This window comes from Podarcis filfolensis (assembly GCF_964270895.1).
Source record: "Podarcis filfolensis genome assembly, chromosome: 6".
Lineage (NCBI taxonomy): Eukaryota > Metazoa > Chordata > Lepidosauria > Squamata > Lacertidae > Podarcis > Podarcis filfolensis.
This window is the reverse complement of record NC_139609.1, coordinates 91,223,791-91,243,742: the sequence shown is the minus strand read 5'-3', so window position 1 is coordinate 91,243,742 and position 19,952 is coordinate 91,223,791. Positions and strand designations below refer to the sequence as shown.

Genomic DNA, 19,952 nt, shown 5'->3' with positions numbered 1-19,952 from the left:
CTATATATCTCTTCAGCACCGCTGCCTCTTTCTCTGAGGGAGCCGCGGTCCAACTGGGGAAGAGGGGATAAGGAAAGAGCGGCCGGAGAAAGGCTTCTCCTGTCTCCCTCAGGCCCAGAGGGAGGAGAGCGGAGGCAACGGCAACAGCGGCTCCCTCAGCCCTGCGCGAGGAGGAGGAGGAGGCCCGCGATGTGAGGGGAGCGGGGAGGAGGAACGGGGCGCGCGCACGAACGGGCCGGCGAGGGCGCGCACGCACGAGGGCGGGGGGGCGGCGGCAGCCCTCCTTCCCCCCTCCCCTTCTTCCCTTGACCTCAGACTCCCCCCCCCTCACCACACATACACACCCCTCTTCGTCTTCCCCGCCACGCGCGTGCGCAGCGTGCCCCCGCCCCCACCACTCTCCCTCGGCCCCCCCCCACCCCTGGGAGAAGCGGGAGGGGGGAGCGCGCCCACCCACCCACATTCCAGCCATCTCCCTTTCTCTCTGCCTGCGTCTCTGGACACCCACCCCTCCCCTCCTATTCCCCTGCCCTCCTCACCCGCGCCTGGCCTCGCCCCCCCTCCTTGTTCCTCCTCCTCCCTCCCCTCCCCGGTCCCTCCCCCCCTCCCCTCGCTGCCACCACCACTTCAGGGCGCGCATGAGAGATGTCTGCCACCAGCGTTGACCCCCAGGTAAGCGGATCAAGGGTGGGCGTGGGGAGAGGGAAGAACGGGCAGCGCTCGCCCCCTTTCTCCCCTCCCTGCATTTCCTTCTGTTTGCAATTTAAACCTCGAGCTCCCTTTAATTCTCCTTCCTGGGCCTATGCAACCCACCCAGCCTGCCTTATCCACACTCGCCCTTGTTTCCCTTTCCCGTTTTATGCAAAACCCGCCCTGTCCTTTTTTTTTATTTTGGAGGGGCGGGAGGGATGAGGTTTTCCTTTTATTTCTTCCGCCTCTTCCTTTCCCCCTCCTCCGGGCCTTTGTTCGGTCCCGTAAGAGTTTGGCTGTGTCACACGCACTACTAGGCCCTCGCAGGGGCTGTTACAAGCGTTGTGCATCCGAAGATTGTGTACATTAAGTGCACGCTGAATGTGAGGGTGAGATAAACACATATGTGCCTCTAACAGGAGCTGCAATTGGCCGTGGTTTTGTTGAGTACTTCGTGCCAAACCAGGGTTTGCATTTGTGCAATGTGTGAACTGGACATCTGCAGTCATTGTATGGGTCCTTTTTGAGGAAAGATAATTGGATGTTGCAATAAAGTCTTGCGACTTAAAGGCTAATAAATGTATTGTGGCGTAAGCTTGCATGGACTATGGTCCATGCCATCAGATTCATGAAGTATTATTCTGAAAGATGTACATGCACACATGCCTTGGGTTGCACTTCATGTACCAAACGCTTCACATCTCTTCCCCACTGTACAGTGTAGGGTAGTGATGGGAAACATGGTCTTCCAGATGTTGCTGGACTACAGTTTCCATTGCCCCAGCTAGCAAGGTCAGGAATAAGGAGAATTGGAGTCCCAACAGCATCTGGAAGGCCACAAGCTACCTATTCAAGTGTAGGGCCTGTATTACTTATCTTCAGCTCCCCTTCCACTTTCTGGATCTTTCCTCCTCCTTTGAGATACATGCTCCACATCCTTCTCCTGGAGGAACTTTTCTCTTTGCTGTCTTGGATTTTGTGGGGAACTGCTTCTCCCTTTATTCATACATGACAATTCTGTAGGATTTTCAAATGGTCTTCTATTATCTCAGGAATTCTTAACAATAGTACTGTAAAGTAGGTAAATAGTATATATTTGTGTCTCAGTCTGTGGCTAAGAAGTAGTGGCTTGCTTAAGGCTACCTTGTGATACCATGACTGATACAAGCAACCTCACAGTCATAGCCACAAAACTGTATCAAGGCTATGTATTTTCCAGAGGTGTAACTATGTCTGTTGCAGTAAAAACTGCAAAGAGACTTGTGGCATCTTGAAAGCTTAACTAATTTACTTCATCAGCTTTGCCTGCAAAAGCTCATGCCATAATAAATTTGATAAGGTACCTAGATAGCCTTTCTGATTCTTACTGTAAGTGCCCTTTGTTATGGTGTTCAATTTTATTTCCCACCTATTTCTTGCTTTCTTACCCTGTGTATATGTCATTCTTTGATGTGCTACTTCTTGATTTGTTTCTGAAGGGGGGGGGGTTCTCTGGTTTCCACAAGACTTAACTTTGTTTTTTTTGCTTTACTTATTTCTTAAATTTGGAAATGTGGCTACCTTCCCTTCCACCTTTCTCTTTGTGCTTGGGATGCCCAAAACTTTAGTGTTCCTCTTCATATGTCTTTCTTAACAGCCAACATTTCCCACATCTTTGTTTATCAACCTTTTTGGGCCCAATGGCATATCTGCAAATCACAGAAACTATCATGAGTGCAAAACACACGCAGCAAACTTTTCTATTGAATGCAATAGGATGTTTCTTTGAAGTCTAATTTTAGCAGGAGAGTGGGACCCTGTAGGTACCAGGGAAGGCCCTTGTATGCATGTGTGCCCACAGTGCCCCCTGTGTAAACTGTTGCAGCTACTCTGTCCCCCTGCAGGTTTTTAGGTATTCCTGAAGGTCCCAAAGAAGTCAGCTGCTCTTTTCTTGGTTATCTCTCCCTAGCAATTCCTCCCTTGGCATTTAATACACATGCTAAAGCTAGGTGCTGTTTCCCTTATCGGTTTCTCTTTGTTTCTGCCTTTGCTCTTGAGTTGTAGTTCTTTTCCAGTGTGTGTCTGCCTTGCAGTCCCCAGCCTTGTCTCATGAGGTGGCGAGGGGTTTCTAAAAACATCAAAGAGCCTTCTGGATCAGGATAATGTCCCACATAGTCCAGCATCCTGTTCTCACATTGGCCTACCATATGCCTCTGGAAATCCTAAATGTAGGACCTGAATGCAACAGGAGTCTCCTCTTCCTCTCTTAAAAAATATCATGCTCAATACTTGACTGTCATCGTGCTCTACTACTGAGTGTTCATTTTGTACTAATTTCTTGGGAGTCATTGAATACTGTTCATGCAGTGCCCTTGACCATTTCTAGCAGGAACTAACAAATACTTTGAGATGGTTCACTGTACATACTGACTGACTAAACTGGTAACAGATGCAGAAACCTAAGATCAGAAAGAAAGGGCTGTAGTTGGGAACTGTAGGACTTTACATGGTTTTGCCCTGTCTGTCAGTGTAGGTTACAATGTTATATATTCTTTATATATCATGGATTACTATATATATCTAAATTGGAATGATCTTTTGCTTTATTGTGGCTCAGGAAGTGACATATTATCTGCTCTATCTCTCTTTATCTGAACATGTGCTTATGGCATCACAGAGACCGAAAGGACAAGATAATAAAGGTAAGGAAGTTTTTAATTTAAAATAGATGGTTCATAAAGTAGATCTAGACTGAATATACTGGATGAAACTTGGCTTTCACTGTTGAAACAGATCTTGTTAAAATGCAACAAGATCCTGCGTAGAAGTAAGTCTTATTGAATTTCAGTGGCATTTACTCAGGATGTTTGATTAGGATCAATGTGTTAAACTATTTGTATGTTTTCACACCATTGTTTCTGTGCAGACATTTGTCTAAGTTTTTGTTTAAAAACGATGCATACCTATTTATTTTTGCACCAGCATTGTTTTCATTTGTATAAAAGAAAAGATAAAATAGGTAAATTTTCCAAGAATGTATTAATTTTGAATTGCAGTTAGGCCACTTCCTCTTCTGTCACCGGAGTATTATTGGTAGTTATGGGATTATAGGTCATGGGAGTTGACACATCACTGCTCTTTTTTCCACTGAAACTATTTTTGGAGCACTCATCCCAAAGTTCAAACTCCTCTTGACTGCAAGAGGCAGAGATTATGTGTAAAATAGGAACATTTGACACAGCTGAATGTAGGAGAGCAAATAGTCACCATCACATTTGGATTATGCTGTTACATATTTTATTTAGATTTATAGTCCACCCAATTCCGAAATTTAAAGGCGGACCACAATACATCAAAATCAAAAGTATAATTTGCATGTTCAGATGAGTCGTTCTTGTTTCCACAAGCAATTATGGAATCGTTTAGCATCATCTTCCAGATCTTTTCTTCATACTAGTTTAGTATTTGGAATTTTAAATCTGGTGGGAAGTTATTTAAGCCTATATATTTTCAACAAAATTAAGAGGGGTTTAAAAACAGCTTTAAAAAGTAAGCATGGTAGACAAGGTGGAAAACTTCACCATAAGTATCATTTGCTATGCCATGCTATGCCGTCAGTTTCCTGTTTTTTGCTGGATCCCTGAGTACAACCCAGAACAGAGTTAGGCATGCTAGAGCCCATAGATTTCAGTAGTCCTTGGCTTTGGCATCTTCTGTCTAGTGTTCTTGAAGTGCCCTTCTATAGCGTTTTAGTTGTTCGCTCTGTGGTTAATCTCTCCCCAACAATTAAGTATAAATGCTTTCCCTTATTTTGTTACACTAAGCCGTTAAAAACTTGTAATTGCCCTAAGCTATCATATTTCTTTCCAGTATGGGGGTTTGTAGTTTCATAAAGGCTTAATTTATTTATTTTTGCATAGCTTAAGGAAGATTCTGATTTTGTGTACATAAAAGAGGAGAGGGTTTCCCCTCTAAAAGTTATCTTTTTGATTATGATGATGATGATGATGATGATGATGATGATGATGATAATAATAATAATAATAATAATAATAATAATAATAATAATAATTTATTATTTATACCCCGCCCATCTGGCTGGGCCTCCCAGCCACTCTGGGCGGCTTCCATAGAAACCAAAAATACAGTAAAATATCACACGTTAAAAACTTCCCTGAACAGGGCTGCCTTAAGATGTCTTCTGAATGTCAGGTAGTTGCTTATCGCTTTGACATCTGCTGGAAGGGCGTTCCACAGGGCGGGTGCCACTACCGAGAAGGCCCTCTGCCTGGTTCCCTGTAGCTTTGCTTCTCGCAATGAGGGAACCGCCAGAAGGCCCTCGGCGCTGGACCTCAGCGTCCGGGCAGAATGATGGGGGTGGAGACGCTCCTTCAGGTATACTGGACCGAGGCCATTTAGGGCTTTAAAGGTCAGCACCAACACTTTGAATTGTGCTCGGAAACGTACTGGGAGCCAATGTAGGTCTTTCAAGACCGGTGTTATATGGTCTCGGCGGCCACCCCCAGTCACCAGTCTAGCTGCCGCATTCTGGATTAGTTGTAGTTTCCGAGTCACCTTCAAAGGTAGCCCCACGTAGAGTGCATTGCAGTAGTCCAAGCGGGAGATAACCAGAGCATGCACCACTCTGGCGAGACAGTCCGCAGGCAGATAGGGTCTCAGCCTACGTACCAGATGGAGCTGGTAAACAGCTGCCCTGGACACAGATTTGACCTGTGCCTCCATGGACAGCTGTGAGTCCAAAATGACTCCCAGGCTGCGCACCTGGTCCTTCAGGGGCACAGTTACCCCATTCAGGACCAGGGAATCCTCCACACCTGCCCGCCTCCTGTCCCCCAAAAACAGTACTTCTGTCTTGTCAGGATTCAACCTCAATCTTAGATATCTATCTAAGGTGGTATTTGAACATTTATTATGTTTTACTTATAAATCTCTTCTGGTAACTTAAATGCACGTGTTAACTAGTTAGTGACTTTGAAACCTCCTATCTTCTTGGAGTTCATTTCATATCATCTGGTCTGCCATCAAATACCTGCACACTGTGAACAGTTCTGGATACGGAAGATTGCTGTAGGCTTCCCGCAGCAGACATGAAGTACTGGCCAGACTTGTTGGGCTTCAGTGTATCCCTGTGTCAACTGAGTGCACCTAAGACCATGCCTAGCACTCCCCTGAAGCTGCACATTACAATGGAAATTATAATAACTGTCAATCTGTCTTTCAGGGATACTTGTCTGTATTGAAGGTCTTCTCAGTGAGGAACCTGTGATAAGCAAGAATCCCAGGGTTCCTTAGACTGCAGTCTGAAAAGCTGACTTAAAAAAACAAATATTTTTGCTAGTTATTATACACTAATAAAGAGCAATACCTATAATAATCCAGATTGTTATGAGAAAGTATAGAGTCTCCATTCTACATAAAGGATACCAAGACTTGAACTTTAAAGACCATTCAGCTAGCATTTTATTGACCTCTTCCTGGCATGCCATGCTGACTTGGAGGCCTCTCAGATTTCTGCTCTTGCTTGCTAAGCTTCTCTAGTCTTCGTTCTCAGGCGAAGAGTATGTTAGTACATTGTATGAATGTTACTCCTGTTCTTGCCAAAGCTGTGTTGCAGGTTGTTGAAAAACCTGCTTGCAAGCTGCTCAGTAAATGTCATTCAAACTAGTCTTATAGGCAACAATGGCATTTAGCGTTCCTGTGAAAGATTTTTTTTTCCATCTTGTTGAAATCTGACCCCTCTGCCTTCTCTGAATTTACAGTGCCATAGGATAAAAACTGCTTTGTTTACATATGCTGTCACTGTGCTTTAGGAAATGGTTCTTACTGAAACTCCAAGAATGTACACGGCTATAACTTCAGCTCTTTTGTTTCAGTGCAAAATGGTTCTCTTCATCAGAAAGATACAGTTCACGACAACGATTTTGAGCCTTACCTTTCTGGACAGTCAAATCAGGTTAGTTAGCACTGCTGAAAATATTATTTGTTTCTTTTTTTTCAAAAAAGGGCGAGAGTGAAGATAATCAGAAAGCTGTGTATTTTTTTTTAAGGAAATCATTGTAATATATGGTAGAGAGAGCCAAACTTTTTCAGGCTGAGGGAGCTGGTGTTTGTCTGCAGACAGCTTTTTCCGGGTCATGTGGCCAGCATGACTAAACTGCTTCTGGCAGACAGAACACTGTGACAGAAGCCAGAGTGCATGCAAATGCCGTTTACCTTCCCACTGCAGTGGTACCTATTTATCTACTCACACTGGTATGCTTTCAAGCTGCTAGATTGGCAGGAGGTGGGACAGAGCAATGGGAGCTCACACTGTTGAACGCATTCAAACTGCCAAACTTACGATTGGCAAGCCCAAGAGGCTCAGTGGTTTAGACTACAGCGCCACGCACGCCCCTAATCAGCAGCAGCAGCACCATAAATGAATTTGGGGGCTCTTGGGAAGGTGTTCTGACCCTTTTACCCCCTCATTGATCCTTCAGCTTAAGTTATCCCCAAAGCTGCTATTTGATGCAGAGTTTTCCCTCTGGGGATAATGGCAGCTTCAGGGGTGTAGTTTGAATCGGAGGTGAAGGGTTCAACCATTTTCCATCACGTGTAGTTTGATCCTCAGTTGCATCGGTGAATGATTATAATGGAAGTATAAAAGTATTTAACTGTCATGATAGCCCTGTGAGTTAAATCTGTATGAGAGGTTCTGGCTCCCCAAAGGCCACCCTGTGAAAATAGTTGAACTGATATTTAACTTAGTTGGTACAGACTTCAGCCCAGCTGCCTATGTTCAACACATCATGCTAGCCCAACACTTGAAATAGGCAAGTTGTTTGGGGGTTTCTTTTTCATGATGAGAGTTTTATTTTGTTGTAAAGTTGTCTTGAGGTGCTTCTTTCTGTATAAAGCAACTAAGAAAGGCCAAATAATAATAATAAGTTACTTGTATGGCACTGCTGCTGAGCAGTTGCCCATCATCTTAATTAAATAACTAGTTTGTATAGGATTCTAAACACTTTTTTCCTTCTCAGTCGTGGTAGTGACTTTGGAAAATTTTATCTTCCCCAGTAAAGTGATGCTTGACACACTTCGCTTGTCAGCTGAATTTATTCCTTATCTTTTAAGTAGTTTGGAATTATCATGGTTTGCTCCTTTCTGTTAACTACAATGCTATAACTTATGCGATATAGAGTTCTCCCAGAAATAGTTAGATATGGAGAATCATGCTTTATTACAGGGTAATGAACTAGGTTACCTTACTGCTCTGCTTTTTAAGGATGGTAACTCATGGTAACTAATTGCTGAAAAGAAGTACTGGAACTTATATGGTGCATATTCTTGATGGCCTGTAGAAATTCATTTTTAATAAAAATATCATATTTGTATTAAAGAGTTTTAAAGTCTGAGTTTAAAAATGTATAGGTATTACCTTGTATTAAAGAGCTTTAAAGTCTGAGTTTAAAAATGTATAGGTATTACCTTGAAAAATTACATGCTCAAATTTTAACAGACCACCCAAAGGCAGAATATTTTTATCAGTGGAATATTTTAACAGTGGAATCAACTCAGAAAATAGCTTCCAGTGTAGGCATGTGTATCAACATTGACAGTGCTTGAGTAATTTGATTGAATAATCTGAACTGATCCATCATTTCTTTGGGTAAGAGTAGTTTGGAAGAAGTCCAGAATGAGCTGGTAGCTATTTGCATGGTCCTTTACTGTGACACAGTCCTTCCATGTAATTGTACTTGAATTTTTAGCAAAGCTTGATGAGGCAATGCCTGCTGATGAGACCCTGGCCACTTTTTCAGCAGAAGGTAGAGGGACCCCTGACTGTTAGGTCCAGTCGTGGACAACTCTGGGGTTGCGGTGTTCATCTCGCTTTACTGGCCGAGGGAGCCAGTGTACAGCTTCCGGGTCATGTGGCCACCATGACAAAGCTGCTTCTGGCGAACCAGAGTAGCACACGGAAACGCTGTTTACCTTCCCGCCAAAGCGGTACCTATTTATCTACTTGCACTTTGACATGCTTTTGAACTGCTAGGTTGGCAGGAGCAGGGACCGAGCAACGGGAGTTCACCCCGTGGCGGGGATTCGAACCACTGACCTTCTGATCGGCAAGCCCTAGGCTTTGCGGTTTAGACTACAGCACCACCCGTGTGGTCTAAACCGGGTCTAAAATTAGGAGTGTATGAAATGTCACTTCTGGGTTTGTGGCATTCAGGAGCCAAAGCATCCGAGTACCAAGGCGTTCGAAAACCAAGGTACGACTTGTCGTGGGGAAATTTACCAAAGATGAGTAAAACGGCTTTATTCCGCTATGGCTGCACATGGAAATGTTAGACTTGGAGTTACGAGATAGCGTCAGGTCACAAAGTTGTGCTAAAATGGTTAGGATATCAAAAATACCTGAGGTTGAAGGTATGCTAGGTCACTTGGAATTACGGCTCCTTTTAGCTTGAATGGTGTGTGGTCTTGTAAGATAGCAAAAGTCTCCACGGTTAGATGTAGTGCAAAGTTAGGGTGTCAAAGTGCAAAAGCATCACCTGTTAGGTAGGAATCACTGTTTCTTCCTATGAATTATTAATGCTTACCTTTTGCATTTGTTGTATCCAATGGCACTGAATAAAATGCGTCTATTTTAGCATAGACGCACCAGTAATATGGAACACTGCTCCTGTTGAAATCAGAGAGGTGCCTACAATCCTGATACTTTTTTGCCTGTTGAAAATGTATTTGTTTTGTCAACTGTGTGTAGAGAGTTAAATTGATTAAGTTTTGGCTTTTTGGTTCTATATTTTACGGATTCCATTTGTCTTCCAAGGTACGACTGTATTTTGCTTGCCCTCTGTCACATGATCCCTTAATAAGTGTTTGACTATTAAGTTGCATTTCAACCAATTTCATCTTAACTTTCTGGGTTGCTGTTGTTTATACACACTTTCGGGTTTCTTGAAATTAAAATCCTAATTGGTCAATTTCACCTTTTTCACCTGTTATGGGTTTCTGATGTTGTATTACAAATGTGCAGCTTGATAGTTAAGAGTGTATGAAAGATTGTAGCATGGCAAACCAACTTTATTGAAGATATTTATTTACAAGCTTTTCACAAAGAAGTTTTAAAAGTAACAATTATACCTATTTAACAAAACAGCATGGCCAGTCCACCCCAGCAACAAGCTTCACCTATGTGAATGCCACACAGCATATAGACAGGGCTTTAGGAGAAAAGGAGCTATGTAAAGGCTAAATAAAAAAAGTGATAAAAAGTTGCTGTTGCAGAAATGACATGGAGAAAGGTTTTCAAGGTTCAGGAGCAAAGACAACTTAAAGAGTGGGAGAGTCTTATTACTGAGGTTGAAAGAAGGTGATTAGTCAGGGCTGTGAGGGAAGGGAACGTAACAGGAAACTGGGCAATGTAGGTAAGGAGACATAATACCTTAGGACTGGAATGGCGAGTTATGGCCCACCACCTGTTCTTCGACTAAAACTCCATAATCCCTGGCTGCTGGCCATGGTGGTTGGGACTGATGGCAACAATATCCAAAGAGACACAGCTTCCCCATCCCTGCCTTGAGAACAAATTTGCCTTCCTGGGCTCCTTTGGGTGGAAGGGTGGATATAAACATCATCATCATCATCATCATCATCATCATCATTTATTTATACCCCGCCCTCCCCAGCCAAGGCTGGGCTCAGGGCGGCTAACAAGCAATAATAAAAACAAGTTGAATGATTACAATTTAAAACAAAATTAAAATACAACATTAAAATATTGAAACATTAAAATATTAAAATCCCTCATTAAAATGCCTCATCACAGGAGGAGAAGGAAAAGAAAAAAGAAAGAGAGGGAGGGAAACAAATTGGCTCCAAGCCAAAGGCCAGGCGGAGCAACTCTATCTTACAGGCCCTGCGGACAGAAATCAGAGCCTGCAGGGCCCTGGTCTCATGAGGCAGAGTGTTCCACCAGGCCGGAGCCAGAGTTGAAAAGGCCCTGGCTCTGGTTGAAGCTAATCTAACTTCCTTAGGGCACGGGACCACTAGGGTGTTGCTATTTATGGACCTTGAGGCTCTCCGTGGGGCATACTGGGCGAGGCAGTCCCGTAGGTACGAGGGTCCTAGGCCGTGAAGGGCTTTAAAGGTCAAAAGCAGCACCTTAAATCTGACCCTGTACTTCACCGGGAGCCAGTGCAGCTTGAAAAGCACTGGGTGAATATGCTCCCATGGCAGAGATCCTGTGAGGAGCCTCGCTGCAGCATTCTGCACCCGCTGGAGTTTCTGGGACAGCTTCAAGGGCAGCCCCGCGTCGAGCGAATTACAGTAGTCAGGCCTGGAGGTGACCATCGCATGGATCACTGTGGCCAGGTCGGGGCGGGAAAGGTAAGGGACCAATTGCTTGATGCGGCGAAGGTGGAAAAATGTCGCCTTGGCTGTTGCTGTAACCTGTGCCTCCATGGAAAGGCATCAAGGATTACACCCAAACTCTTAACGGAAGGCAATGGCACTAATTGCGCCCCCGCAAGAGAAGGGAGTTGGTCCCTCATCCCCATGCCATCCCGACCCAGCCATAGGACCTCTGTCTTTGGAGGATTTAGTTTCAATCGGCTCCCACGAAACCATCCCGCCACAGCTTCCAAGCATCTGGTCAGTGTGTTTGGGGCCGAGTCGGTGTGGCCATCCATCAGCAGATAGAGCTGAGTGTCATCAGCATATTGGTGACAGCCCAGCCCAAAGCTCCGGATAATCTGGGCAAGGGGGCGCATAAAGATGTTAAAAATAAATAAATTAAAATGAACTGAAGAACTCCCTTGCTAGATCCAATGACGACATTCACTGTAGCCAGCCAGTAGAGTAAAAGGACAATAAGATTGAGAGATGTGAAGTAGAACCAGTGAGTTGTAAAATGTGATTGAAATAGCTGGCAAGATGAAGAATGATGAGAACAATTCTGAACAGACGAACTGAATTAATCTGAGTGAGAAATGCTAGTGAGATTAATGAGTGTGCAAAATAACCAGAGCCATGGGCCAAAGAGCAACAGAGAAGATTGCAAAGTGCCAGGACTTTTCAGGGAGGCAGAAGTGACATGTTCTAGCAGGTAGTTGAAACAGAGAGAACGAGGAGAGTCAAATACGAGAGTTGTGCATTTGCAATAATTGGGGGTGGAAATGTTATTAGAACTTGCATTTATATTATATTTTCTCTCTAGGAATGTTTGTGATTGCTTGCACAGTATCACATTTTTCATACACTTCGATTTTACCAACTAACTTCATGTGCTGAAATACTGCGTTTGAGAGCATTCATATAAGTCGTTAGGCATAAGTAACCCATTTCTAATATTGTAACATTGGCATCTTATGAAAGTACTTTAGTCACAACTCACTAGTTGGCTTAACATGCCCAATGAAGCAGAGAAGACAAGGCTTATGGTTTAGGTTTATTAATTTTGTTTTTCAAAAAGTTTTGTGTTTCTAAAGTCTCAAAGTGATTTACAAGCAAGTAAAATACAGTAACAGAATTACGAAAGCAGATGAAAAACAGTTTTCTGCGTATAATAAAATGATAGTGGGGCTGCCCGGGAAAACAAAAACCTCTCCATGTCTCCAAGATTCACCCATGAAACTGTTCGTTGTAAAGCTTGTGAACTAATACTAAACCTGTTTTCATCTGAGAGGCTGAAACAGTTGTTAAGAAAGGGGACACTTCTAAACATTGAGGGCATTTGATAGCTCTTTCAGTTACAGCAGCACATAAGATTTGTACTTTTCTGAAGCTTATCTTCTGGTTTGAATAAAACTGTAAATATCTGAATCTGAAATTACTTTTCTTGTCTTTAACAGAATAACAGTTATCCATCAATGACAGATCCCTACCTGTCCAGTTATTACCCGCATTCTATTAGCTATCCCTACTCTCTCAGTGAAGCACCATGGTCAACTGGAGGAGACCCTCCTATTCCATACCTCACTCCCTATGGACAGCTCAGTAATGGTGATCATCATTTCATGCATGATGCTGTTTTTGGACAGCCTGGTGGACTGGGGAACAACATTTACCCGCACAGATTCAATTTTTTCCCTGAAAACCCACCTTTCTCTGCATGGGGAACTAGTGGATCCCAAGGGCAGCAGACTCAGAACTCAGCTTACGGAAGCAGCTACAGCTACCCGCCCAGTTCCCTCGGTGGTACTATGGTGGACGGGCAGACAGGATTTCATAATGATACTCTAAACAAAGCTCCTGGAATGAACAGCATCGAGCAGGGAATGGTTGGACTGAAGATTGGTGGGGACGTCACAGCTTCTGCCGTGAAAACAGTAGGTTCTGTGGTCAACAGTGCTGGGATGACAGGCGCTTTGTCTGGCAATGGGGGATCAAGTATAAACTTGCCGGTATCTAAGCCAACCTCTTGGGCTGCAATTGCTAGCAAACCCGCAAAGCCTCAGCCCAAGATGAAAGCAAAAAGTGGTCCTGTGATAGGAGGGGCATTACCTCCGCCACCTATTAAACATAACATGGACATTGGTACCTGGGATAATAAGGGACCTGTGGCCAAAGTTCCAACTCCTCAGCAGATCCCTTCCCCTCAATCAGTCCCACAGCCACAAATCATTCAGCCTATTCCTGCCCAGCCACCTCCACTGGCCCAGCTGCCATACCAGAACCCTCAGCCGCCGCCATCTCAAAACCGGTGGGTGGCGCCTCGTAACAGAAATGCAGCTTTTGGCCAAAGTGGAGGAACTGGTAATGAGAACAACTCGCCTGGCAATACCCCAGCAAACTCCATCCCAGGCAGCGAATCCCACCCTGTCCTTGAAAAACTGAAAGCTGCTCACAGTTATAACCCGAAGGATTTCGAATGGAACCTTAAAAATGGACGCGTGTTCATAATAAAGAGCTATTCTGAGGACGATATTCATCGTTCCATTAAATATTCCATTTGGTGTAGCACAGAACATGGCAACAAGCGTTTGGACAGTGCTTTCCGCTCTATGAATAGTAAGGGTCCAGTCTACTTATTATTCAGTGTCAACGGCAGTGGACATTTCTGTGGAGTGGCGGAAATGAGGTCGCCAGTAGATTACGGCACCAGTGCGGGTGTCTGGTCTCAGGACAAATGGAAGGGGAAGTTTGATGTCAAGTGGCTCTTTGTGAAAGATGTGCCCAACAACCAACTCCGACACATCAGGCTGGAGAACAATGACAACAAACCAGTTACAAACTCCCGTGACACTCAGGAGGTGCCCTTAGAAAAAGCAAAACAAGTGCTTAAAATTATTGCTACGTACAAGCACACAACTTCTATCTTCGATGACTTTTCCCATTACGAAAAGCGCCAGGAGGAGGAAGAGGTGGTGCGGAAGGTAAGCAGGCTCTAGAATGTCTTCCTGAACTTGTGGAAATATGGGAGGGCAGGGGGAGAGAGACCTAAGGGCTTGGAAGGGGCTTCTGATTTGTTTTAAAAAGCAAATGCCTATGGTTCACATCTTGTGGTTTTTCCAGAGATCCGCAGCATGCATACATAATCTCTGCTAGTTGGTCTAAGACAGTGGTGGCCAAATTTGGCCCACCAACTGTTTTGGGACTACAAATCCCATCATCCCTAGCTAACGGGACCAGTGGTCAGGGATGATGGGAATTGTAGTCCCAAAACAGCTGAAGGGTCAGGTTTGGCCACCACTGGTCTAAGATGTCAGATTTGGCTTTCATCCTAGAAGTAGTATGGGTGGAATCCAAACCCATCCACTACCACTTCCCACGTCTGCTTGCGGGCAGGGACAGGAGTGCATTCTGAATACAATCTCTTGTTCCTTATGAGATGTCATTCTGGGGAAGTCTCCCCCCACCCCACAATATTGGCGGTCCCGTTTGAGGAAGCTTAAAAGCCTCCCTGTGTGAGTGGAACAAACACAGCTGGATCTTGACCTGTATTCAGTAAAATTGGTGTCATTGTTAGTACTCATCAGCTGCACCAAATATTTTGATACCCATTGCAATTGAATTTGTACCCTTCTAATAAAACATTACAGGTCATATGTAAGACTGAGAAGTCAGCCGTTAAGTAACTTGCAAAATTTACAGAGGGATTTTTTTCAACTGAACTCCACGAGGGAAGGCCCAGGAAAGTGGGGTTGAACAGTAAATGAGCTTTAACTTTGAAGTAAATGGTTCTTTACTGGTGTAACCCCTCCTTCCACTTTACGTGCACAGTACAACAATAATACAAGGCAGAAAATTAAAATCTGTTGAAATAATTGCCCTCAAAAATTGCAAAGTGCAGTTCATTGGGAATATATTGTACTTTTTTGTTCTGAGATCTATGGATAAAGGGCAGTATACTACTACTAATAGAAAGAAGATAAGCATAATAGCAGTAATCAACATGGATTTAAAGGGGCCAAGAATGTAGGAGAACTGGAGGGACAACTAGGCCAAGGATCTAGAACTTCCATCAGACTGGGCAAAAGGGCACATGATTCAGGCATTGGGGATAGTGCCCTCAGCTTCAGTCTGGAGAATGCTCCTTGTACATCTCTACCAAGTATAGGCAGCAAGTTGGCGTCTCAAGTCGCATGTGCTCCTTTCAGCTTCTCCACTTGCACTTGCTCCTACCTGATGAGGAGGCTGTCTCAGCTGCTGGTTTCTTCAGGTTCCAGGTTTATCCATTTTTTTAAAGAGAGCTTCTCGTCCATAAATTGCTGATAAACCTGGGAAGGAATGTGTTGTATATGTAATGCTTCCTAGGGAAAAAGTAAGGCTGAATGAGTTTCCCTTGACTTACCTAAAATGCCTCCATTTTACAATTCCCTGGGGAGTAGGGAATAAAGTACTGTTTCCCTAAGGAAGTGTGGGATCTGGTTTTATGAGTAGTGCTTTAGAAAATACAGCAGTGGAATTTTTATGCCACTTAAGTATATCAGAATAACATACAGAACAAATTCCAGCATTGTAGACTTGGCCTAATGCTTGTATTAAAAAATTCTAGTGACTGATAATGCAAAAACAAAATTCTTAGGCCACTTTCCAGAAAGTAATTGGTGTGAGCAAGGTCACTGTTTCTTGCAGCCTTTGTTGTTTTTTTCTGAGCAGCAACTCCTGTTCCCGAAACAACAAGCTACTGTCAAGTTTAAAATACTACTTCAGGCCATAGTTTTGGAGTTGTTTCTTCATTACATAAAAGTGTGCCTTCAAACTCAGAGAGCAGGCCTGTTTAGGTGATCAGTAAGGCTGCCGTAGTTTCCTTCTAAAGAACAGTAGCAGGCTGGGATCCAGTGAGCCTCTTTCAGAAAGCCCAGGGACTTGCATGGTCCCAGTGTCATGATGTGAGGTGGACTGTGGTCGAAGAAACACAAGTCCCAAGTCTCCTTCTGCGTGCTTGTGAGACTTCGCAATAGTTTTCTCCTGCTTTTCAGCCAAAGGACTCTCAAGAGTGGCTGACAAAGATTTAAAAGTGATAAAAACAACAGTAAAATGAACAGAGCAGCCAAAGCATATTGGTCCCAGACCAGGTTAAAAAAGCAGTTGCAAAATCAAAAGAGGGTGTCTGATTTCACAACGTTGGCTGCATTCACATTTCATGCTAAACTACACCTTGGCTTGGCAAGACCATGCAAAGCCAATGTCTATTTTTTATGTATCATCTGAACTGGGACTTGTGGTTAAGCTCAGTAACTCCAAGCTGCAGGCTTCTTGGAAAGTGCATGGAGTTTCCTGTCGACAAATTAGGGGGCTGGCTCTGTGCCAGTAGCAGCATGGGAAGGGCGGCATTCCTTGCCTAGCTTCCCAAAGATGTGCATTACTGCCAGTTACCAAAACGGAGTTGGAGAGGCAGCAGGCAAGTGTGGTGCTGGCACAGCAGCAAGAGCACAAGATTGGGTCCACCATTTTGCTCGCACTGCACTCCCTACTCCCTCACCCCTCGCTGTCTTGGTAACCAGAAGTGGCATGCACTTTTGGAAAGACAGAGAAGCTGTGCCACTGGTCACTACTGGGCTGTGCCCAACATAAAAGGTGAGGTAGCTGCCAGGAGAGGTGGGCTTTTCTTTTTCTACCACACACTAGCAAGCTAGTGAAAAAAGTACAGGCCAGGGTCTATTGTGAAGTTCTTTACAAGGTATTTTCTGTTTTAATTTGCAAGCAAACATTTTCCTCCCTACTGGGAAGTCTGCTGAAAATATAGAAGCCATTGTCTTGTTTTTGGGTGGCCCAGTTTTGCCTTGAGGCTGATGGGCACACAACCACCCGCGTTTGGCTTTATTTGTTTGCTTAGTTCACTGCTTACTATTTTTTAGCTGGCGCCGCAAAGAGTACAGTGGAGGGGCCTGCTTAATCTCCATAGGCAGGGAGTTCCAAAGTTCAGGTGCTGCCACACTGAACGCTTGAGTTCATACCCAAAGGCTCGTTTATTAGAACAGATTGAGATCTTACCAAGGCACGCTCCTTCATCGTCTCCCAAGAGAGACGGATGCCGACCATTGATCATAGTAAGTTTTTAAAAATGTCCGTTGTATAACAATAGAACCCAAGTTGTGTCCCCTTAATGAGGGAATTTTGTTGCATCCTTGTTCGTTGTGCACATGGAACAAAACTCCTGAAATACGGAGAGAATTATATGTCCCAATACTATAAATCTGTGGTCACGGCAGTGCATCTAAGGTACAGGTACAAATAAGTGTTCTAATACGATGTTTTTTTCTTTACAGGAACGTCAGAATCGAAATAAACAATAAGAATAAACATATATATGGTTTGCTATAAATATATATATAAATATATATATATATACTAGAACTGATATTAAATTTGATTATGAAAAATTGAATCTTTTTAAAAATTTGCTCTGATGCTGTATTCTGGCATCAGGAGACTGTAAAACTTTCAGCTCCAATATCTTTTTGTGCAGGGGAAATTAAATTGTTGCATCTTTTAAGTACATTGTAGTGTGTGTTTGGTTTTTGGTTTTTTGTTTCTGTTTTTGTTTTTTTTGCCCTAGTGAATATGCATTAATTTGTACCTTTTCTATGTAAAATGCTGTAGAATCCACAAATAAAGGTGTTTTGCTGGGGTTTTTTTAATGGTTAAAGAAGTTCATCTATAATTGAAGTTTCTGATAAATATTAGTATTTCCCAAAGACTTTTTACCTTCAACACAAATTATGTTTCTAATCTGAAAATTCACTATAATTTTATATTTATGTACTGCAGATCCTCTTGTTTCAACAGTCTCCAAAATTGTCTTGCTTCTTCATGGCAAGCATACAAAAAAAAAAACCTTGTGTGTGTTTTACTTTTTTGTCATTCATTTGGCGAAATAACATCCAAGTCAAAAGCATTGACAATGCAGCAAGTTCAGATCTCTTTGTATAGTTCACTTTTTATCTGTTTTGTTGATTGGTTTTTTAAAAAATAATAATCCTGAAAGCACTTTTCTGTCTTGTAGAAAATGAAAAGGGAACAATTCACAAGTATCACATCTTGCATGGGCTGCGTAGATGAAAATTGTACAAATGCAATTTTGCACTTGCATAATTTTCAGTCCTTTTCAGTGAAGTTTGCATGAGAAGTGTTCCCCTTGGGTTCTTCCTCATGCAGTCTAAAAACAGCCTTTCATTCATATCTGATGAATTTTGTGTGCACCTGCTATATCATATCCTGCAACAAAAAGATGAAATTTTCTCTGCCATATTTTTTTTGTGTTGTAGTTTTTTAATGGTTTAAATGTTTTCAGCATTGCAGGGGCTTGGGGGCAATGTGGCTTTTAAAGGCTTTTTTCAGCTTTCTAATACCCATTAAATCATTTTTAATCTGTCCCCTGTTTTTGTTCTTCACCCACCTTCTCTAAAATGTCATTTAAAATTTTATACCAATAATGGTGAGCTTTAATATAGAATCTTAGTACAGACTCATATGATGGATTATGCTTCAGATGTTTAAAACTGTGTGTATGTGTCTTATTTTTTTCTGTTGGATGAGTAAAAACAACTGTTTTAAGAAACGGAATTTGCTGTCATGTTTTTGTGGAATGAGGAAGCTATTGAAGAAATGGCCACCAACCGGAGTTTCAAAATTAAGCATGAATTCTTGATGCTCATGCCTGTTGCTCTAGCACACCGAACCTGCACGTGTTTATTGTAGAGGATCTTTTACTTATATTAGAAAGCAAATATCTTCTGAAATCTACTTACTCAAGAGGACCTCCGATTTAAATGAAAGTTTAAGCTGTATCATTTAGACTTGTATTTAGAACATATAGCTTTGTCTCTGGACTGTTGCTTCGAATGTAAGGAGTAATGGGACAGCATCAGATTAACTTTTTTCCTCTAGGAGAATACAAGCCTTAATAAATAATACCTACTTCGCAAGTGTGATGTCATCTCATTTCTTCCCCCTTGGCACTTGGAAGCTCGGGCTTGTTTGCCCTCTGCTGGTCAAACGCTGCGGGGAGGGAAACATGGTGGAGCCTTGCCATAGAGGTCGCCTTCAGGGCTTGATAGCTGCTGACATGGCCTTATTGATGGATCAAAGCCCACTTTGATGGATCACAAGTGGTGCCTCCAAGGAGGAAGTGGCAGTTAATGTGAGCGAGGTTGGTCTTCTTCTCGTGTTGTTGGTGCTGCTTACCTGGAGCAAGGAACAGTCATCCTCTGTTTCATTATGCTGCCACTTGTTGAATATGAGTGCATATGTGGAAAGTGGGCTGGATCCAACTAATAATACTCAGTGTCAACTCACTGAAATCAGTGGGTGTAAGTTTATCCTACCTATTGATTTTGATTAGTCTGTACTAAGATGACTTAGTTGGATTCAGTCCAAAAGAGTGTTACGGTCCTGGGAAAATAATCATGATGCAATGTGTTGCCTGCTTTTAAACTCTGTATGGCTTTGAGACCAAAAGAGGCCTGCAGCCACAAAGCCTGCACTTACTTAGAAAAATCATAAAGCCTACTTAAATTACATTAAATCATTTACATCACCTCTTTCCTCCAGCGTTGCAGCTAGGGTTATTGCTCATATAGTTTGAGAGGAGCCTTCTTTAACTTCTTTTAAACTTTCTATAATTTGTAGAAACTTCCTTCTGTCTTTAATGGGGCTGGCCGGGTGTGTGTGTGTGTATGTGTGTGTGGACTCCAGCAGAATGGGAGAAGAGAGAAGCTCCAGCAATTCTTTCCCATCCCCTGTCTCCCATGACCTCCAAATCTGCTATGGAGGTTCTGCCAGCCTGTTGATTAAGTGTTTGCCCAATGAAGACTAGCTCCCAGCAGTTAATT

General features: G+C 43.1%; 1 protein-coding gene and 1 long non-coding RNA gene across 3 annotated transcripts in view; one reads left to right on the top strand and one right to left on the bottom strand.

The window, feature by feature from the left end:
- Positions 1 to 19,952, bottom strand: part of LOC310764852 — a 292,721-nt gene that overhangs the window by 56,079 nt on the left and 216,690 nt on the right. The window lies entirely within an intron of this gene.
- Positions 390 to 19,046, top strand: YTHDF1 (YTH N6-methyladenosine RNA binding protein F1). 2 transcript variants are annotated; one of them, XM_083618738.1, is made up of 5 exons: positions 390 to 672; positions 3,347 to 3,371; positions 6,564 to 6,643; positions 12,525 to 14,048; positions 17,388 to 19,046. In XM_083618738.1, exons 1-5 carry the CDS (start codon positions 646 to 648, stop codon positions 17,412 to 17,414), a joined length of 1,683 nt encoding a protein of 560 aa, XP_083474864.1. In that variant the 5' UTR covers positions 390 to 645; the 3' UTR covers positions 17,415 to 19,046. The 2 variants fall into 2 exon arrangements, with proteins under 2 accessions (XP_083474864.1, XP_083474863.1); XM_083618737.1 differs by lacking the exon at positions 390 to 672 and having other exon boundaries at positions 935 to 3,371.

Coding starts and splice junctions, on each gene's coding strand:
- YTHDF1 (XM_083618737.1), top strand. CDS start 3,260: ATGATCTTTTGCTTTATTGTGGCTCAGGAAGTGACATATTATCTGCTC. Junction 3,372..6,563: donor GAAAGGACAAGATAATAAAG/GTAAGGAAGTTT, acceptor CTTTTGTTTCAG/TGCAAAATGGTTCTCTTCAT. Junction 6,644..12,524: donor TTTCTGGACAGTCAAATCAG/GTTAGTTAGCAC, acceptor TGTCTTTAACAG/AATAACAGTTATCCATCAAT.